Genomic DNA, 17,157 nt, shown 5'->3' on the forward strand with positions numbered 1-17,157 from the left:
ATAACAGTCTCATTTTAATTGTATGTGATCTTCAAATAAATTATCCCCCAGTAATACCCAAATGGTGAAGAATTACAATGGGGGACACTATATATATTTTGAGCAATGCTACAAGCTGGACAACATAAATTCAACATTCATTGTATACCCAGTATATGGCCTTTTCAATTTTAAAAGTTCACTTCCAATACAATATACAGTACAAATATATATTTTATAGTGCCCTTTCCACCATGGTATCCCAGAGCACTGTGCAAAATAAAAAAAAACTAAACAAGAGAGCTCATATGTGCAATACACTCCAGCTCCAACCAATTATATAGAAGTACATTCAAAAAGGTATGTGATTGACTTAAAAGAATCAAATGTTTCAACCTGCCTAATGTAAACCAGAATAGAGTTCCAGAACCTAAAAGAGAGTATTAAAAATAAATAAAACAGTAGGCTTGGATTTCAAATGTAAAGAGGGAGTGGCCTCAGCCCCCCCACCCCCCACACCTGTTTTTGAGGTTTTCTCTTGTGGCCTTGAACTTTGCTTCTAGTTTGAATGTACCAAACTCTAAACAACAGAGCTTTCTGTAGAACAAACAACAAACAGGTCTGCTGGTGTGTGGTTCGAGACACAAACGGCAGGATCCAAGCAGGAGGCGCGTGAAGGCACATCGCTCCTGTCGTCACAGGAAATTCACTTTGAGAGCGAGGCAGGCCCACAGATAGGGACAGAGAAGCAGAAACTAACCAGCCCCCAGCTGTACAAAGGTAGTGCTACTCTGGCTTTACATCAGCTCACACCTGCACACTGAACTCCACAGGAACAAGTAAGAGGACCACCTCAGAACTTCAGACAGTACACGAGGACTTGAGGGAGAGTGTAGAGCACACAGAGGAATACAGTGTCTACCCACTGAGGATAAAGGACAAGACAGCTGAAGAAACACAGCATCACACCCAGAATAACCGAAAGGGTACAATGATGTAAGTTTATTTATCTTAAAGCTTACTGATAGCAGCATGTTACACTAGTAAATTACTGCCACTGGCTATAAGAATGTTATAGATCTCAAACTACATCATGCTGGATCTGTGTGTGGTTTTATGCAACATATTATATAATCTTTAATATGTGGATATGCATACACATACACCTGTGTAATATTCTCCAAAACTTTGATAAAGTGTGCAGGCTTTTTTTTTTTTTTTTTTTTTGTAAAGGTGCTAGACTCAAAAGAGCCAGTGTTCTTGAGTTTTCAGAAAGCGTGACAAGTGGGTATATCTCACAAAAAGAATACCAGTGCCTGCTACAGGTTAAAATATATACCCAGGGCTGGGTGGCTGGGTAGGGAAGGAGTAGGGGAACTCTCTGAGGTGTTATTTACACTCTAGCAGCACATTTGAAAGCACTGTATAATTGCACAGAAGCATTACCCATTTCCAAAGAGTTTAGATTTGCAGTAACAGCCTGTTGTGTTCTATTCATTATTTCACCATGCTCTGTTTTGAATGCATACTAAAAAAATAAATGTTGCACCATCGATGGCTTGGTTGGCATTTATTAGAATTGATTTATGTTCAAAAACAGCAATACCTCTGGCAGGGAAAATGCCATGTTTTTCTAATGGATCTAACCTCCAAAGGGCTGTTCACGTGTTTGACTTCAGAACAAAATTGAATTTTTCCTTAGTGTTGTAAGAACAATTGGGGCTATTGTAACGCAAATAACAACACTTACATGTTTGTGGGGCCGGAAATACCCGTTTTTAAAATCCTTTTCCCCAGCAACAAAAATACATGTATGTGTTGTAACACTTCTCTTGGCTAAGATGCGTTGCACCCTTTAAAATAGCAGAACCAAAACACTTTAATTATTTACAGAAAATAAAACAAAAACTCCCATCAGAGTGCTAAACTAAACGTTTCTTCGCTCTTAACTGACTAAGCAGTTTACCAGCCAAAAAAAACACGTGCTTCACATCCAGTTTGCAAGTTATCACACTTTACAAGGTTGACACAGTACCCCCCCCTCCCTCTCCCTCTCCCTCTCCCTCTCCCTCTCCCTCTCTCTCTCTCTCTCTCTCTCTCTCTCTCTCTCCCTCTCTCTCTCTCTCTCTCTCTCTCTCTCTCTCTCTCAACTTCTGGTCTTTCCACTGAGACCTGAGCTTCAGAAAGAGAGCCAAGCCCAAACATTTTAACCTGTTTATATACCTGCCTGCTAATTACAGGCAGATGACACTAATTAAATGAATACCACTATTAAATAAATAATGAATTACACCTGTGGATGTGCACACACAGCCACAAAACCCACATCTTCACATTTATTTGGCAGGGATAGAAATTAACCCCATCCCTGCCAACCACCACCAACACATAACCCAACACTTTATATACAGGCAGGGATCTGTCACGATGTATTTAATTTTGAGTATTTTAAAGAATAGCATGTGATTGCTGTGGCAACAATTTTCCCCTTTACATGAAACAAATGTTTAAATAGGCAAAGTAAACTGCAAACTGTAATAAATGAGTAAAAGCTGCAGTTTAATATACTCTACCACTAGGGATTGGACAAAAATACACTACCTGACTGGGATTAGGGTCATTATTAATCTAGTGCTTCTACATGCATGCAGACAAGATCACTACAGCAACACCGTAATGCCAGCCCCATCAATTGAGCTAAATAAATCAAGATACTACTACTGCAATAGACGCACACTATTAATTGGTTGTCAGTGCTATAATAGTAATATTACCAATCTTACCTATTTGATGGCTATAGAATTTCTAGATAGTTTAAATTTTTAGCAACAGCCCTTCTGTTCAGGTGTCCCTTTTTTGTACCTCAGAGGTGACAATCCTAGATGGGATACATCAGGGATTACAGCCTCTTTCCAGGAATTTAATGTAAATCAGCATAAAACGCTCAGGAATCTCTATAAAGTCCTGCATTTTGATGCAGTCTAACTACAGCCCTTTCACTTGAGTTTTGTGGCAAGTTGTTTTACAGAGTATGTTCTAATAAACAACAAGCATTTGTCCGAGGTTTTCTGTTTGACGTAGTTAAAAAAAACAACAAAAACCAAAAGTGGGCCACAAAGCATCTAAAAAAGAGGTATTTTTGCTCTTGGTCATCAATCCAGAGGCTATTTCTAGAACTCCAGTGCTCCTCACCCACCCCCTCACATTAGCAGCTGTATCTTATAAGGCCTGCGGTTGGAAAACTCGGTTTTGTGAAAAAGCGTCAAGCAGCAGTTATCTACATCCTCCAAGCAAGTTCAATAAACATTCAGATTTAACACAGCCGCAATAAAAATATGCCATTGTACAGACCCTTTTCTAGAGTATACCTTTATACAACCAGCGTTGAGTTCTATTTGAAGATAAAACGGACTATTTTATACTGAAAAAAAAACATGTTGGCAATTACTGCACTGCAATTACACATTAATAACAATATGCTTATCTTTAGTGGTATCACAGCATCCAAAAATGTTCATTTTGTTTTTAGTGTTGAATCTGCATTCTAAGCAGAGCGGTATTATTATTATTATTGAAGCTCTGGGTGTCTCAATTCACCCAGTCTCCTGTGCAAAATGGTAGGGTCTTGGTACATGAAGCATGCTATATACTTGATGCACATGGTGTACCATGCTAGCTCAAAGTAGGACGTGGTAAGGACACTTCCCAGAAATATAAATATTCAACAACTTTTTCTTTATCTTTATTTGATGCCATTGTAGCAAAGGATGCAACCTGTCGTCAAAATCAGTCATTCACTTCAGTTTACTGATTGTAAAAGCAGGTCAGGGTTTATTTCAGGAGGCTGTTAATTAAATACAGCTGAATTGCTGTTTTTCGATAAAAAGCACTAATATGTATCAATATGCAGATATTCTCTGCTTTTGTTTAAATACATTGCAGTAAAAAAAAAGAAAATGCACATATTCCTAAATCAAATCAAATATTATACAGCTAGATATTTCAACAAAGCAGGGGTACAGCATGACATGCCCTGTGCTGTCTGGTCACATTGTGTTATACATGCTGTACATGTAAGTCATTGGCTAATCATACCAATGCCTCCTTTCTAACCTGTTATATTACATTATATACTCTTGTATAACACGTTTTCTGAAATAGCACATCAATCGAGTGCCAGTTCCAATGTAACTATTGCTCTTGAAGTCTCTGTAATGGAATTGAATCAGTCAAGTTTCCTCTTTTCACAATATTTCACCCAGATGTGTTGAATCAGGAGGCTTCAGCAAGGCTGAGGCAAGGTTATGAAAGAGCTAAATATATTCCAGTGAATCTCTATGTAAATGACAGCAGCCTCTTCTACTCTTAAGCTGAAATGTTTACCAACTAAAGACAAGTAGGTTTTTGTTTTCAAAGCACATGAGAAATTGGGTTTTAACACATTGCATCAAAGGTGCTAATTCAGTTGAAGAGTAATGTACAGCAGTTACGGTCAGTCTCAGATAAATGAACCCGCAGTTTATAACCTCACACTTGTCACATTTTGTCTTCGTAATATTAAGAGAAAAGGCACAGAGCTACAAATGGTGAAGACTTTTTAGAAGTTGTTTAAGATGCCTAATCGAAGCTCAAAGGGATCTAACATTTTCACGCATGAGTGCCTATTGTTTAAATATCACTGTTTACTGGGAATTGAAATTCTCCCACCCAGAGGTTTTCATGCATGTAGGTATATAAAGGATAGACATGACAAATTGAGGCTTTCGAATACATTTACACACTGCTGTGTGTATGTGTGTGTGTATATATATAGTATATATCTCGTACAAGAGATATGGAGGAAATGTCTGCTTTTCCTTCAGCCCACAGAGCCAGCGTCAAGGTGTTGTGAGTTTGTGATCAGCAGCCAGTGGAATCCAGTGTGAGATGGGAAGTCATCCCACTAAAGCAAGGTGCAGCTCTTCCTTACAGTCCAGCTCAACCAACCAGCAGACAGCCTCCACTCCACAGCAGAACAGCATGACCCTGCCCTGCAACACAGGTGAGAATCAGCCACTGCCACACACTGCTTATACCAGTCCTGGCACTCAGGGATCAGTATCCAAATACTGCAGCACCTAAACTCATAAACCCAATATAGTGTGGACCTCAAGTTAATGTATCTTATTAACAGTGATGCTAATAAGAAGGGGGTCAACACAACCTCCAGAATGGGAGAAACACCAGCAGAATGTGCTACAGACAAAATCTGTTTCTGTTGTCTCCGAAATAAAAGCAGGGCAGATTTAGAAATAGGCTCAAGGTTTTAATAGCATGCATTTCGATCAGATAAAAGATACGCATGAAGACAGACCACATATACAGATAGGTCAGCAACACGTTCGGTTTATAATTAGCTGTAACCTGTCACTCAAGATCACAAAGGACGAATGTTGACCTGGTGTTATTTCACCCAGAATGTAGATGCACATCACACACTTACTAATTTACCACGGCTTTTATTTTTATGACAAGGATTCGAAGCAAGAAGCACAGTGTTAGATCTTTTGTTGTCTGTTTTCTCCTGTTAGCTCAGTATGATGTCTCTAACCCGAAGCAATTGTTTTGTAGCTCTTAAGAAGTATGTGGCGGTGTCTCTTTACACCTACCCTTCTGGAGGGCCAGCAGAGCCTACTGTTCAAGTAGGAGAGAGGCTCAATGTTCTTTCAGAGTAAGTGCAAATAACAACAACCATGCACAGACACTTTGACAATTACAATTTGAAATGCATTCTGTTTAGTGGCTCTTAATGACTGGGCTGAAAAAGACTTTTACCCACCTCCTTCTTCTGTACAGCAAACCATCTTTATCTTAGTCTATGAATAATACACACAGTAGTTCAGTATGGTCTACCTAACTTTAAACCACAGCTGGTAAACGGGCCCACAGAATAGAGATCTCTAAAGGTACCGTAATTTTTATTTCCCATAGTATTAAGCCAACACTAAACAGTTACTTTATTGTAGGGAAGGCGACTGGTGGAAAGTGTCCTCTTCAGCAACAGGCAAAGAAGGGTACATACCGAGCAACTACGCAGCCAAAGTGCATCAGAGGTAAGCAGAACAAAAAGCCGTCCAATATAGTTCTGCTGTAGCATGGGCTGAGAAGCGTGGTTAAGCCTGGCAAGAAACCATTAGATACTGTAAATCCTAGGACAGCATACATCAGAGCACTGCGGTATAATGACCAGCTCGCTGTTTGTCTGTTTTCATTTCCCATAGTACAGAATGGTAATGATAACTGAAGACATTGACAGTTTTACACGCTTCCTTTGGTATTACTTCCCTTCCATGTCTACAATGATAAAATACCTCTTCTATGTTGGCCATTCGTCTTTTAACACCAACTTTCCCAGCCCTTTTGGTAGGTGTAACAGAAGTCACATGTACAAACATGGCCCTGGAATGGGAAACTGAGAAATGAACCTTAATGGCTGTATTCATTTACCAAGCAACCCCTAATTCAGAAAGAGGGGGAAATGTCACATCCAGCCTACCGAATGAATACTTACATGAATGCTAGCTAGTTCTTGTGTAAGTGGGATGAACTAGTTCAGGTAGAACAGACAGCTGCTGTAGTTGCTCAAGTGTGTAAGAGTGACATCATACGTTCCCCAGTGGGCGACTTCATGCCTGCCTGTTAGAGTTTCCATAGGCACTGTGCTCTATTGGGGATTCACAGCAGTGGAAAGAGCTCCTCCAGATGCTTCTACTACCCGCCAGAGCTCGCTCACACCTGTCTCCTCTCTCAACCTCCCCCAGGTGGCTCTATGAAGGAATCAGCCGCGACAAGGCAGAGGAGCTGCTGCTCCTACCTTACAACTGCGCCGGGTCTTTTCTGATCCGGGAGAGCCAGACTCGCAGAGGTGAGAGCGCCGCGCTGAGGGCAATGTAACTGCAGAGTAATTACCTTTGAACACATGTGATTTCCCATTAAGTGATTGCATTGCCTGTTTAATTCATATGAAGAAGTCATCAGTAATGATACTTTCAACATGCTGCTATCCACCCAGTACTGAGGAATTGATGTTAGGTCCGGGTTCATTATAATTGTCATGAATGTTTATTTCACATGAATATACAAGTGCTGTTGTATTGTTGAATGGGCCTTTCTGAAGTAATTGTATAGTGTTATGAAGAGGCATGCTTGGAAAGGCCATGGTTTGCATGATGCCACACTATTATACACTGAAGCAGAGTTTAGTAAGCTGCAGTCAGATAGAATTCACTTTAATTTACCAATTTTTAAAAGTGCTTCTCAGTTAAGCCAGGAAGTTTTGATGAATTAATTTAGTTACTATTTGACTAATTCTGTGATTGATGAAAATTATGTCTGGCCTGTTTGCTTTTGCTTACAGCAAGTCATAAAGACAAGTAAAGTATGATAATAAAGCACACCACCTCTCTCTGCTTGCTTGCTGCCTTATCAGTCAGAAACCCACTAAACGACAGTGACACAAAGCCCCTGCTGCCAGATTGAACACAGGATAAGAGAGAGAGAACAGAGTTATCAGGATAATAACAAAAGGAACAAAATGAATCGCTGATTTACTAGATAGTCCCCTCAGAACACAAGCACAAGTTTTTACTTAGTTAATATGAAATCAGCATCATAAAACTGTCGCACAGTCATTCTCCAGAGCTCACAGTAACAACAAGGTAACATCTGCAGCTAAGCGGCACAGAACAAAGGTTAATGCAGCAGAGACAATGAGAAGAGGAAACCACAGCACAATAACTGCTGAGGATCCCAGGTGCACACAATATTGACAAGGTTACAATTAATAGAGACGACCACACAAAAAAAGAATGCGACATGCAAGCTGATTGATGTAATGTGCAGAAACAGCAATGGGATGGCATGCTTCAAGCATTTGGCTGTGGAGATGGCATTTATCATCTCTTATATAGAACACAATGGAAACATTTAACACTAGCAGAGCTAACCTTCGTCAGCTCATTTCCTTCCTGAGAGATGTGTGCCACTTATGTGTGGATCGCGAAACTCCAGCCTACCAAACTACCAGCAGATAATAATAAATACCTGCTTCCCATTGCTTGCTCACATTTTATACAGACTGGGTGACATTATCAATGGGTATTAATTGCCCAGGTGGAAATATAGTTCTCAACTTTATTATACAGTATTTAAAAAGAGTCATATTTGAGTTTCTTTCAGATGTAGGGAAAGGAATGTAAAGGAATCACTTTTTTCTTTTTTTTTTTTTAGATTCTTATTCGTTGTCGGTGAGGAGGTCTAACAGTGCCACATGGGAGTCCATCAAACACTATCGTATCAACCGACTGGGGAACGGCTGGTTCTACATCTCTGCACGCCTCACCTTCCCCTCCCTTCAGCACATGGTCGACTTTTACACAGGTGAGTGTGAGCAAGGGACCCTGGGTGTGTCAGAAGATCAGGAACACACTGCACGAAACTAGAGCAAGAGAGACGAGAAGCTTTGTTATGATATTTCCAGTCATTCTGAGCATAACATCCGTTTGGGTACACAAGCTGACTCCATCTAGTTGATTGCGTTTTCTTTTGTACTGCGGGTAATACAGTCTGTGCGCACAATACCTGTTCACAAGCTGGAGAGCTGCTGCTGAATTCGGGGACCATATTCAGAGAAATGTGACCTTTTTAGAAACTCTTCAATGTTCCAGTGTCAGTAGGTAGTGATTAAAGTTCCAGATGTGGTAGATCTATCTTTTCGTAAATAATTTGGGTGAGAACCATGAGTCACGTCTACTTACAATGAAAAAAGAAAAATTCTGTACAAGCTGTAAGTCAATAGCACACGCACATACAGAAAACAAAGACGTATTCATGTAAAGGTTAAGATGGGTTAATACAGGGGGTGGAACATCTGGCTTCACTAACAGTCAAGCTGCCATACAGTATTGCTCTCAACCTCCTCCTCTGAGCGTTTGTTTTTAAGATGGGGCTTTTTCTTCACACCTTCCCTCAGCACTGGTGTCTTTGAGGCTGGAATGAGTCGGCCTGTCAGCCGCTGTGATGGGCGGAGGGAATGGAGTCTCGAGGAACGTTTTTCAGTTTTTAGTTACAGCTCAAGAACATTGAAAAATATTATATATATATATATATATATATATATATATATATATATATATATATATATATATATATATATATATATATATATATATATATATAAATACTATTAAACGTTTTGTGAAACTTTTTTTAAAATAGAAAACAGATTATACAAAGGTGCAGCAAGGAGCAGTATTAATCTCATTTATTTTGCCTCTAGTTTGAGTATTCGGTGCCTTTCCATTCTGGTGACTTTGAGGTTGTATGCCTGGTGGTTGTGGTAGCAAAGAATACTCATTTGTTTTCTGCCCTTCCCTACAGATTCAGGAGAGGGTCTGTGCTGCACTCTGAAAGAGCCATGCTATATCCAGGGCTCCAATAACGTCCCTGTTCAGAACATGCCAGAGCCCATCATGGTGAGGAAGCCCACCCTCAACTGGAAAGATGTGGACAGGTATGCAAACCCCCCTCTCTAGACACCACAAAGCTCATTACAGGTGATCCACAAACAAAACAACTGGGCCCACCTGCCCACATACAACCAACCTGTCCATTCAGTCACTGATTTGAAAAAAATCAGAACGCAAGCTTCTATTTGAATAATTTGACACATTACATTTAGATTTGACTTTGGTTAACAAAATTAGAGTAAGTTATCATCACAATAGAGTTAAAGAGGAAACTGAAATAACAGACAGTTAAAAAGACTTAAAGCAAAATGACAAAAGTAGCCTGTTCTCAAATGAAGACAATGGCACTTAATGGGTTAAAAGCTAATTCATAGTGAGATGCTGAACACATTGTTATCCCAGCTAGTTATAGCAGTTCTTTATTATTATTTTTTTTAATTTAAAAAAATGTTAAAAAAAATTCAAACATTTACAGACGCTATAACATCGTACAGAAAAGTGTTGGCTACTATGGCTAAAATGATTTCCCCTTAAGAAGATTTTTATCTTTTGATTCTAATGTGACTCTACCGGGGAAAGTCAAATGGTCTATACAGACTGCCTGTCTGATGGAACCGTGTCAAGTGAGTGTTCCTTTACATTCTCTCTTTGCAGCTCCATGTTGTTCGGTACAGACAAAGAAGACACGGAGGAGTCTCTGGTGAGTGAGGGTCTGCGTGAAGCCATTAACTCTTACCTGTACATGACGGAGCAGAAGGGCTCTGACCAGGGGGGCTGCAGCAAGAGCTGGAAGACATGCTGAGCAACGGCACGGTGCAAAAAAAAAAAAAAAAAAGCATAATTACTTATCATCATTTTTTCTGCATGCGCCCAGTGACCAAATTAAGAAACTGTGGTTCCTTAGATGAAGGAACTTTCAAGATGAAGCTGCTCATCCCAGATCTCCAAGACCAACAGACAAGTAGAGTGAAGCTTTGAACGAGAAGATTACAGACTGCGGAAAAGCTAGCTGCTGTTAGTTCTCATTGCTAGCACTGTTACTGTCCAGCAAGCCAAAGGACTCCTTAATATACCTGACAAGCGCTCTGGGATCCTCCCACCTCTCCTCTATACTGAGGCCTGGTCTGGAGGGTCTTTGACATTCACAAGACAGGAGAGAGCGCCATTGTATGGACACCTATGCACATCTTCATGTTTTTCTTGGACAGTTGCTTTAGGGTTCAGGTTTCCCCAGAGTAAGTCTGTTTCATATAATTGATCTGTATAGTGATTACATGCCTGTTAAACATAATGTGATCCAGGAGGTATGCAGTCCTTCTGTCAGTCCTTTAAAAGTTAAAATAAAAAAATCAGAATCAGTGGCTTTTATCTGTTTAACAAAAGGTTACATTAAAAGGAAGTCATATACGGCACACCATCCTCTTAGCTGTAGACTGGATGTTTTTGTAGATTGGATTTCTCGCTATGGCACAATCAGCTCTCTGGTTGAGCCCTGCTTGGCTGTTTGCTTCTTCAGAGATTGTTTCAGCCACAGGAAGCAGATCGATTCTCACAGGAAATGGCCGAGATACCATGTACTACTAAGTGGAAAGTCTGATGTCTTTGCAAGCCTTCAGGCCTTGGCGAGGGCAACCGAACAAACGAAGCAAGCTACCAGAGTAGGCCAAGTTTGGTCCGTTTTTTAAGCACAACTTTAGGGGTTGCAAATAAAGCCTTTTTGGTATTTTTCCTGGATGACTGCGGATGAGAATTTTAAAGTTCGCAGACAAATAAAATGCACACTAATTAAGTGGCACCACAGTGTTTAGCAATGATTCGTAAAGGCTTAGTTACAGGGTGATAACATCAACCGCATGTAATTCCTATTTGTTAATTCATAACTATCACAAAACATTTCTGTACTAGACTAACAAGTTTTACTTGTGAATCTGTTTTAAGGCAATGTAAAAGTGAAATGACAGAAGGGGGTTATGTTCTGTACTGTTGTTTAAAACCACAGCAGTGTGTTTGTTATGGGAAAGAATTCAATACTTTTTATTGTGTTGTTGGTTTTTTTTTTCATTTTATTTTTTATCATGACTGTTTTATTTTTGTATCAAGTGGGGCAGATACATTTGAAAATTGCGACCCTTTCTGGGGAGAGGTGTAAGCTTGAGATTATCTTGTGCACATATGAACTTGTATATAAACTAATAATAAATTATTTCTAATAAAAGGACACAAACTCTTCTTTGTTTTCAATAGTAACGTTTTATGCAAAAAGTCACAACTGAGAGCATCTGACTTTATTTTAGAATTACCGGTAAAAAAACAAAAACAAAGCAATGAATAGAAAATTATGCTTAATGACCGAATTAGACATCGTGAACTATTTGAGCCATTCCTGGTTTTACTGTGAACCTTTATGGTTTTTTGCCGCTGTGAATCATATGTTTTTTTTTACTGGTTTAAGCAGTGCAAATGTGATATATTTAACTCATGCTTCATGCTAGATATATATATATATATATATATATATATATATATATATATATATATATATATATAAAATAACATCAGCCTGGCTCCGTTATACTGTTTATATTTTTTATTAGTTTGCAAATGCATGCATACGCTATGCATTCAAAAACCATACTGGTAGAAAAAAAGGCAGCGTGATTAAGACTTTTTTTCATTCCATATCCTCACTAACGTTTTCCGATTCGGTACCCCTCAACGTTCTGAACTAAATATGTATGTATTGACATTTCCACTGCAACAACAGTTTTATTTAATTGAAATTATGCTCAGATATGCCCTATGACTCCTCGATGAGGCAACCTGGAAATCGTTAACACACAAAGTACTCTGTATTCTGTATGGAACCGCCTACCTTATAATTCCACCCACCACAGTTCCCTGTGCCTTGATCACGCGTACTCTTCTCCAACTTTCTCTATTCAGAGAGTTTACAATTCCACCATATTTTTATTTTATTATTCCTGACCTCCAGGGCACGCCTTGGAAACAAGAAGGCTGCATCCTTTTGAAACTCTTTTCAAAAATCACATCAAACTAATAAGACGCAAAATGTTCTGCTAAACTTTATTTCCAGTGTTCATGCATTAAGATTAGCAAACCTGCCTGTGTTTATACTGGATAGACGAAGGTCCAAACACTTCCCAAGATACTCAGAACTTTCATCCACCAATCGGGAAGCTGCACAAGCAAGCGCTCCCTCACAGTAGATGACCACCACGCAGTTACTTGTTTTTTTTTAAGAATATAAGAACATAAGAAAGTTTACAAATGAGAGGAGGCCATTCAGCCCGTCTTGCTCATTTGGTTGTTAGTAGCTTATTGATCCCAGAATCTCATCGAGCAGCTTCTTGAAGGATCACAGGGTGTCAGCTTCAACAACATTACTGGGGAGTTAGTTCCAGACTCCCACAATTCTCTGCGGTTAAAAAAGTGCCTCCTATTTTCTGTTCTGAATGGGAAAATGTCTTCATTTCAGAAACTATACCAGCTTTTGAGACACATAGGTTTCATGCAATAATGCTTCAGCCACAAGCAGGTGAAAGTTGTGTACAGACATTGCTTTTTTCATGGGGTTTCTTGTTGTGTAAGATTTGATTACAGTACTGAAATTTCAAGCAGTTTGCTGTTGTGTGCAGACAGTATAATGATCTATAGATACAACAAATATACGTATAAACTACAGTCCAAATATCCAAACAGTCAGACCTTACAGCACGGAATGGGAGGGCAGACAATAAGCATAGGAAACCTGTTTGGGAATGTGCCATCCCCACATTGAAGTGTACTCTGTAGCACAATATTTATCATGGTTTCATTTTTACACAAGGTTTAGAAATTATATTAAACAGATAACATCTATTGCTTTAAGAAGAATTCAGACATATCGCAGTTTAATTTCTGTAGTCATAAAATAAGGCTGCCTTCTGCGCAGTACTGTGTGCATATTGGGCTGTATTAATAAAGCAGTAATATGCCAGGAAGCACACAAGGCTTCATACATTCCCTGCCATGCTAATGTTTTACAGTGTACTCCAGTAGATAAATTAAATAAACCTGCATATCATTCCAAACCACTACAGAGAGCAACTCTTTCATTCAGCAGTTACCCCACAACAAAAGGACTTCCTGAGTTTGAAGAAGCATTGCTGTTCTGCACGAGGAAGTTACATACAAACCCCACCTGAACTGAACATACAGTACCTGAGCAACACAGGGACACTAATGTCAACTTCATCTCAAATGCTATTTTTACTAGCATGTTAAGAGTTCTTCAGCTGAGAAGAATTTGCAAAGGACAGCTATAAAGCACAATAACGCGTATTGCGAGAGTATGGGAGATGAAGATGAGACCACACCAGCCGAAGACGTGAATTAGCAGTTCAAAAGGAAAATAAAGCAAGGAGGACACTTTAGTTGTACTTTTTCATACCAGATAACCGCATACAAACAGTCTTGTAAGTTTGTGTAAATGTATCATAAAGGACTTTAAATCTAAACTAAATACATATGTTATCCTTGTCCCGAAGTTACTAATATAGTACAATGCCTTGTAAATTTATTTAGTGACCATATTCTGTTTGTACAATCCGTACCATATCTCACATCACTGCATACATGAAGAGGGTTCCTTAGAGTTACTTTTCAGCAGTCTGGTTCATACTCAGAACAGTCTTTGATACAGGAACGCTTTGACATTTCTTTGTTCTTTGCACATTTTTGCAGCGTTGGAAAAAACGTACAACTGACTGTTTAACACACAGGGAAGTCTCAATACTAAAGAAAGCATGAATTCGATTCTGCAGGTTGTGCAGGATGTCTAGTGCTTCATTTCTGTGACTCTCTTTTCTTAGAATCTTCCCAAGACTGCACACCTGTGAGTGGTTTACATGCAGTTACACTAGCACAGCAGCATCGCCCCGCTCCCCCCCAGGCCTCACACCCACTTATAAAACAATAAAACACAACTGAAGCCCATTTACACAAACTCTCCACAAAGAAGTATAGGTACTCAACGAGGACAGGCCAATAAACGCTCTTTAACAATTACCAACTGTTTTCAACATAGGAACAGATTGACAATTGGTTTTTAATCATTTTAATATATAATTCAATGCAATTCTAGCCGTGCTAGGTGTGTAAATGTACCTCAAGGTTTTTCTTTTAGCAAGCTTTGCTCTGCAGTTTGCTTTGTGATCGTTTCATCTTGTAAATTTTCCCCCTTTTTTTGCAAGAAATAATAAAAACACAACAGTGTCAAGCAAGCTTTGGTTACACTCTACAAAAAGTTGTAACTTAAAAGTAATGTACAACATTTCCATACAATAAGCTAAACTTTCACTTCAGTTACAGAGGTAGCTGATGATAACCCAAATGGTACGAATGATGACAGCAATGTTTAAGCAGCTCTCTCATGGAAACTCCCTGAATGTCACTTTGTTTACAGTTCAAAACCTTTACAGCGACATATTTGTACATGCGGCAAACCACATTTTAAGAAGAAAACAGTTTTTGTCTTTTTATAGCAGAACAAACGTAACAGCATTTGCTGAACCTCACAGGTTTAACCGAGATTAAAGACTGTTACTAGCTCTTATTGTAGGCTTCTCTGGCCGTTTATTATGAATCTCTGATCAGGGAAATGGGGAAACCCTTAAATAGAAGTTAAATGTCTTATAGTAATGCAATGCAATTATGGGAATTTGACACATGTACCTGGTCTTTCACAATAGATTATATTCATTACATAATATTTTAGGCTCTCAAATAAATGCAGTGGTCTGAGTACATTTCTCTCAAGCCTCTTCTCATTTTGCTGGAGACTCGGGTATCACAAGATCCAGTAGATTATTACATGAACAGGTCTTGAGCTCAAGGTTTTATATTTATAGAATAAAGCAGCACTCGTCAATAACAATGATCTACTCATATGTCATATGTGGGAGTTTCGCTGTGAATGTAATCTATTGTTCATCAAAGGTGAGTTACAGCACACACTGTTGATTTATATTGCAGAGAGCACAAGCTGAAAAATGTCAGTTACCAGAAAATATTTTGGCTCAGAATAGGATCCTTGTGGTTCTTGATCCAGTTCTGAATCCAACAGAGGTTGATGACAAGAAGACAGCCAGAGCATTTGCAATCAGCCTGTAAAGAAGAGTGGCTAAAGATCTCCCCGTGCTTGCAAATTCGAAGCCAAGCTGTCTAGAGCCATGATTCTCAACCTGGGGTCCAGGGTGAGACAGGCCTTGTGGCATCCCAAATGAAGAGTTTGAGAATCTCTGCTCCAGTATGTACAACACATAACATTGTGATTGTATGAAGCAAACAGTTAGGGTAACTACTTTAAATGTGTCTCAGTATATGTGCATTTATATTAGGAATGCATATATTTTTTTTACATTGCTCTATTAATTTTTTTTTGTTTGTTTTTTGTTTTTTAAATAATAAGGTAGCCAGGTAATGTGTAACAGGAATTAGTCTATCACTCCCTGGAGAGATCATGTTTTCCTTTAAGAAAATATAAAGCAATCTGGGATTCACAAAACCATGGTCTGCTGGGCAGTCGTGGCAGAGATCAATATAAACTGCAGTGCCCCCTTGTGGAAGTAAGACTAAATACAACTCATAGGATCCTTGTGTAGAACAAGCATCTATATAAACTGCTTTATCAAGCAAAGCAGTTTATATAGATGCTTGTACTACACAGTACAAAGTGTAGGCAATGACAGGCTGTTAGGAGATTTGCATCTTTATATATTACTTGGAAGCAAAGGGGTTACTCATCTTATGAAGCTGGGTTCAGCCTGCACAAGCTACAGAAACATCCTGTTTGCAAAACAGGATTTTGGAAAAAAAAAAACCAGCCATTTCTTTATTTCAACATTTCTTTTTAGAATAACCCACTCATTTTACAAAGGAAACCAGAAGTGCAAATTACAATCTTGGAAGTCCCACGAAACCCCAAAACCCCACTGTTTTGGTTTATTCAGTTTAGCCATACTGTCGTCTTCTTACTGAAAAAAGATAACATTTCACCCCAACGTCAGAATTACCATGATCGCCATGTAAGTGAACATAATACTACGACATTAAGTGGAACTCTTGTGGAAATAGCAAAAATAACAAAACACATTTTCCAAGCTCTCATGTACATTACAACGCTGGCAGCTCTGGTACAATAAACATGCGCATGGTTTGTATGAATGCAGCATCTACTTGTTACTCCAGTAAACATGATGACCACCATTCAGATTGTCCCAAGGAATTACCCTCTTCAGCAGCAAGCAACCATGTGAAGTTCTTCCTCGTTTTCTCAATTTGGTTGTAGGATATAAATATAAATTTAAGGGTACTGTCTTACTGGATTTGTCAGTCTAGCTTTATGTAGTTCACGTTCATCGTGCATCATCATTTGAGATTTTTATTTATAGTATGCAGTCTTTTTTTTTTTTTTTAATTCTTTACCTTCTTGTTTTTTTTTTTGTTAGCTATGTCTCTTATAAAATACCATAATAGTATCTACCTTTTTTCTTCAATCAATAAAAACAAAGTTTTTTTGATTGTTTTATGGGTAATACTGCAAGATATCTCTCCATTGTCGCAAAATGTCACTCCCCCCAGCTCCACTCCGATTTACTGGACATACTCAAAA

At 38.9% G+C, this 17,157-nt stretch overlaps 1 protein-coding gene across 1 annotated transcript; it reads left to right on the top strand.

Moving 5' to 3' along the window:
- The first annotated feature begins 711 nt into the window (after nt 1–711).
- On the top strand, nt 712–11,699 carry LOC121297691 (src-like-adapter 2). Its single transcript, XM_041224136.1, has 8 exons — nt 712–975; nt 4,842–5,020; nt 5,590–5,689; nt 5,985–6,071; nt 6,780–6,883; nt 8,248–8,397; nt 9,397–9,529; nt 10,140–11,699. Exons 2-8 carry the CDS (start codon nt 4,906–4,908, stop codon nt 10,285–10,287), a joined length of 837 nt encoding a protein of 278 aa, XP_041080070.1. The 5' UTR covers nt 712–975; nt 4,842–4,905; the 3' UTR covers nt 10,288–11,699.
- Nucleotides 11,700–17,157: the final 5,458 nt, after the last annotated feature.

Source organism: Polyodon spathula, chromosome 23 (assembly GCF_017654505.1).
Source record: "Polyodon spathula isolate WHYD16114869_AA chromosome 23, ASM1765450v1, whole genome shotgun sequence".
Lineage (NCBI taxonomy): Eukaryota > Metazoa > Chordata > Actinopteri > Acipenseriformes > Polyodontidae > Polyodon > Polyodon spathula.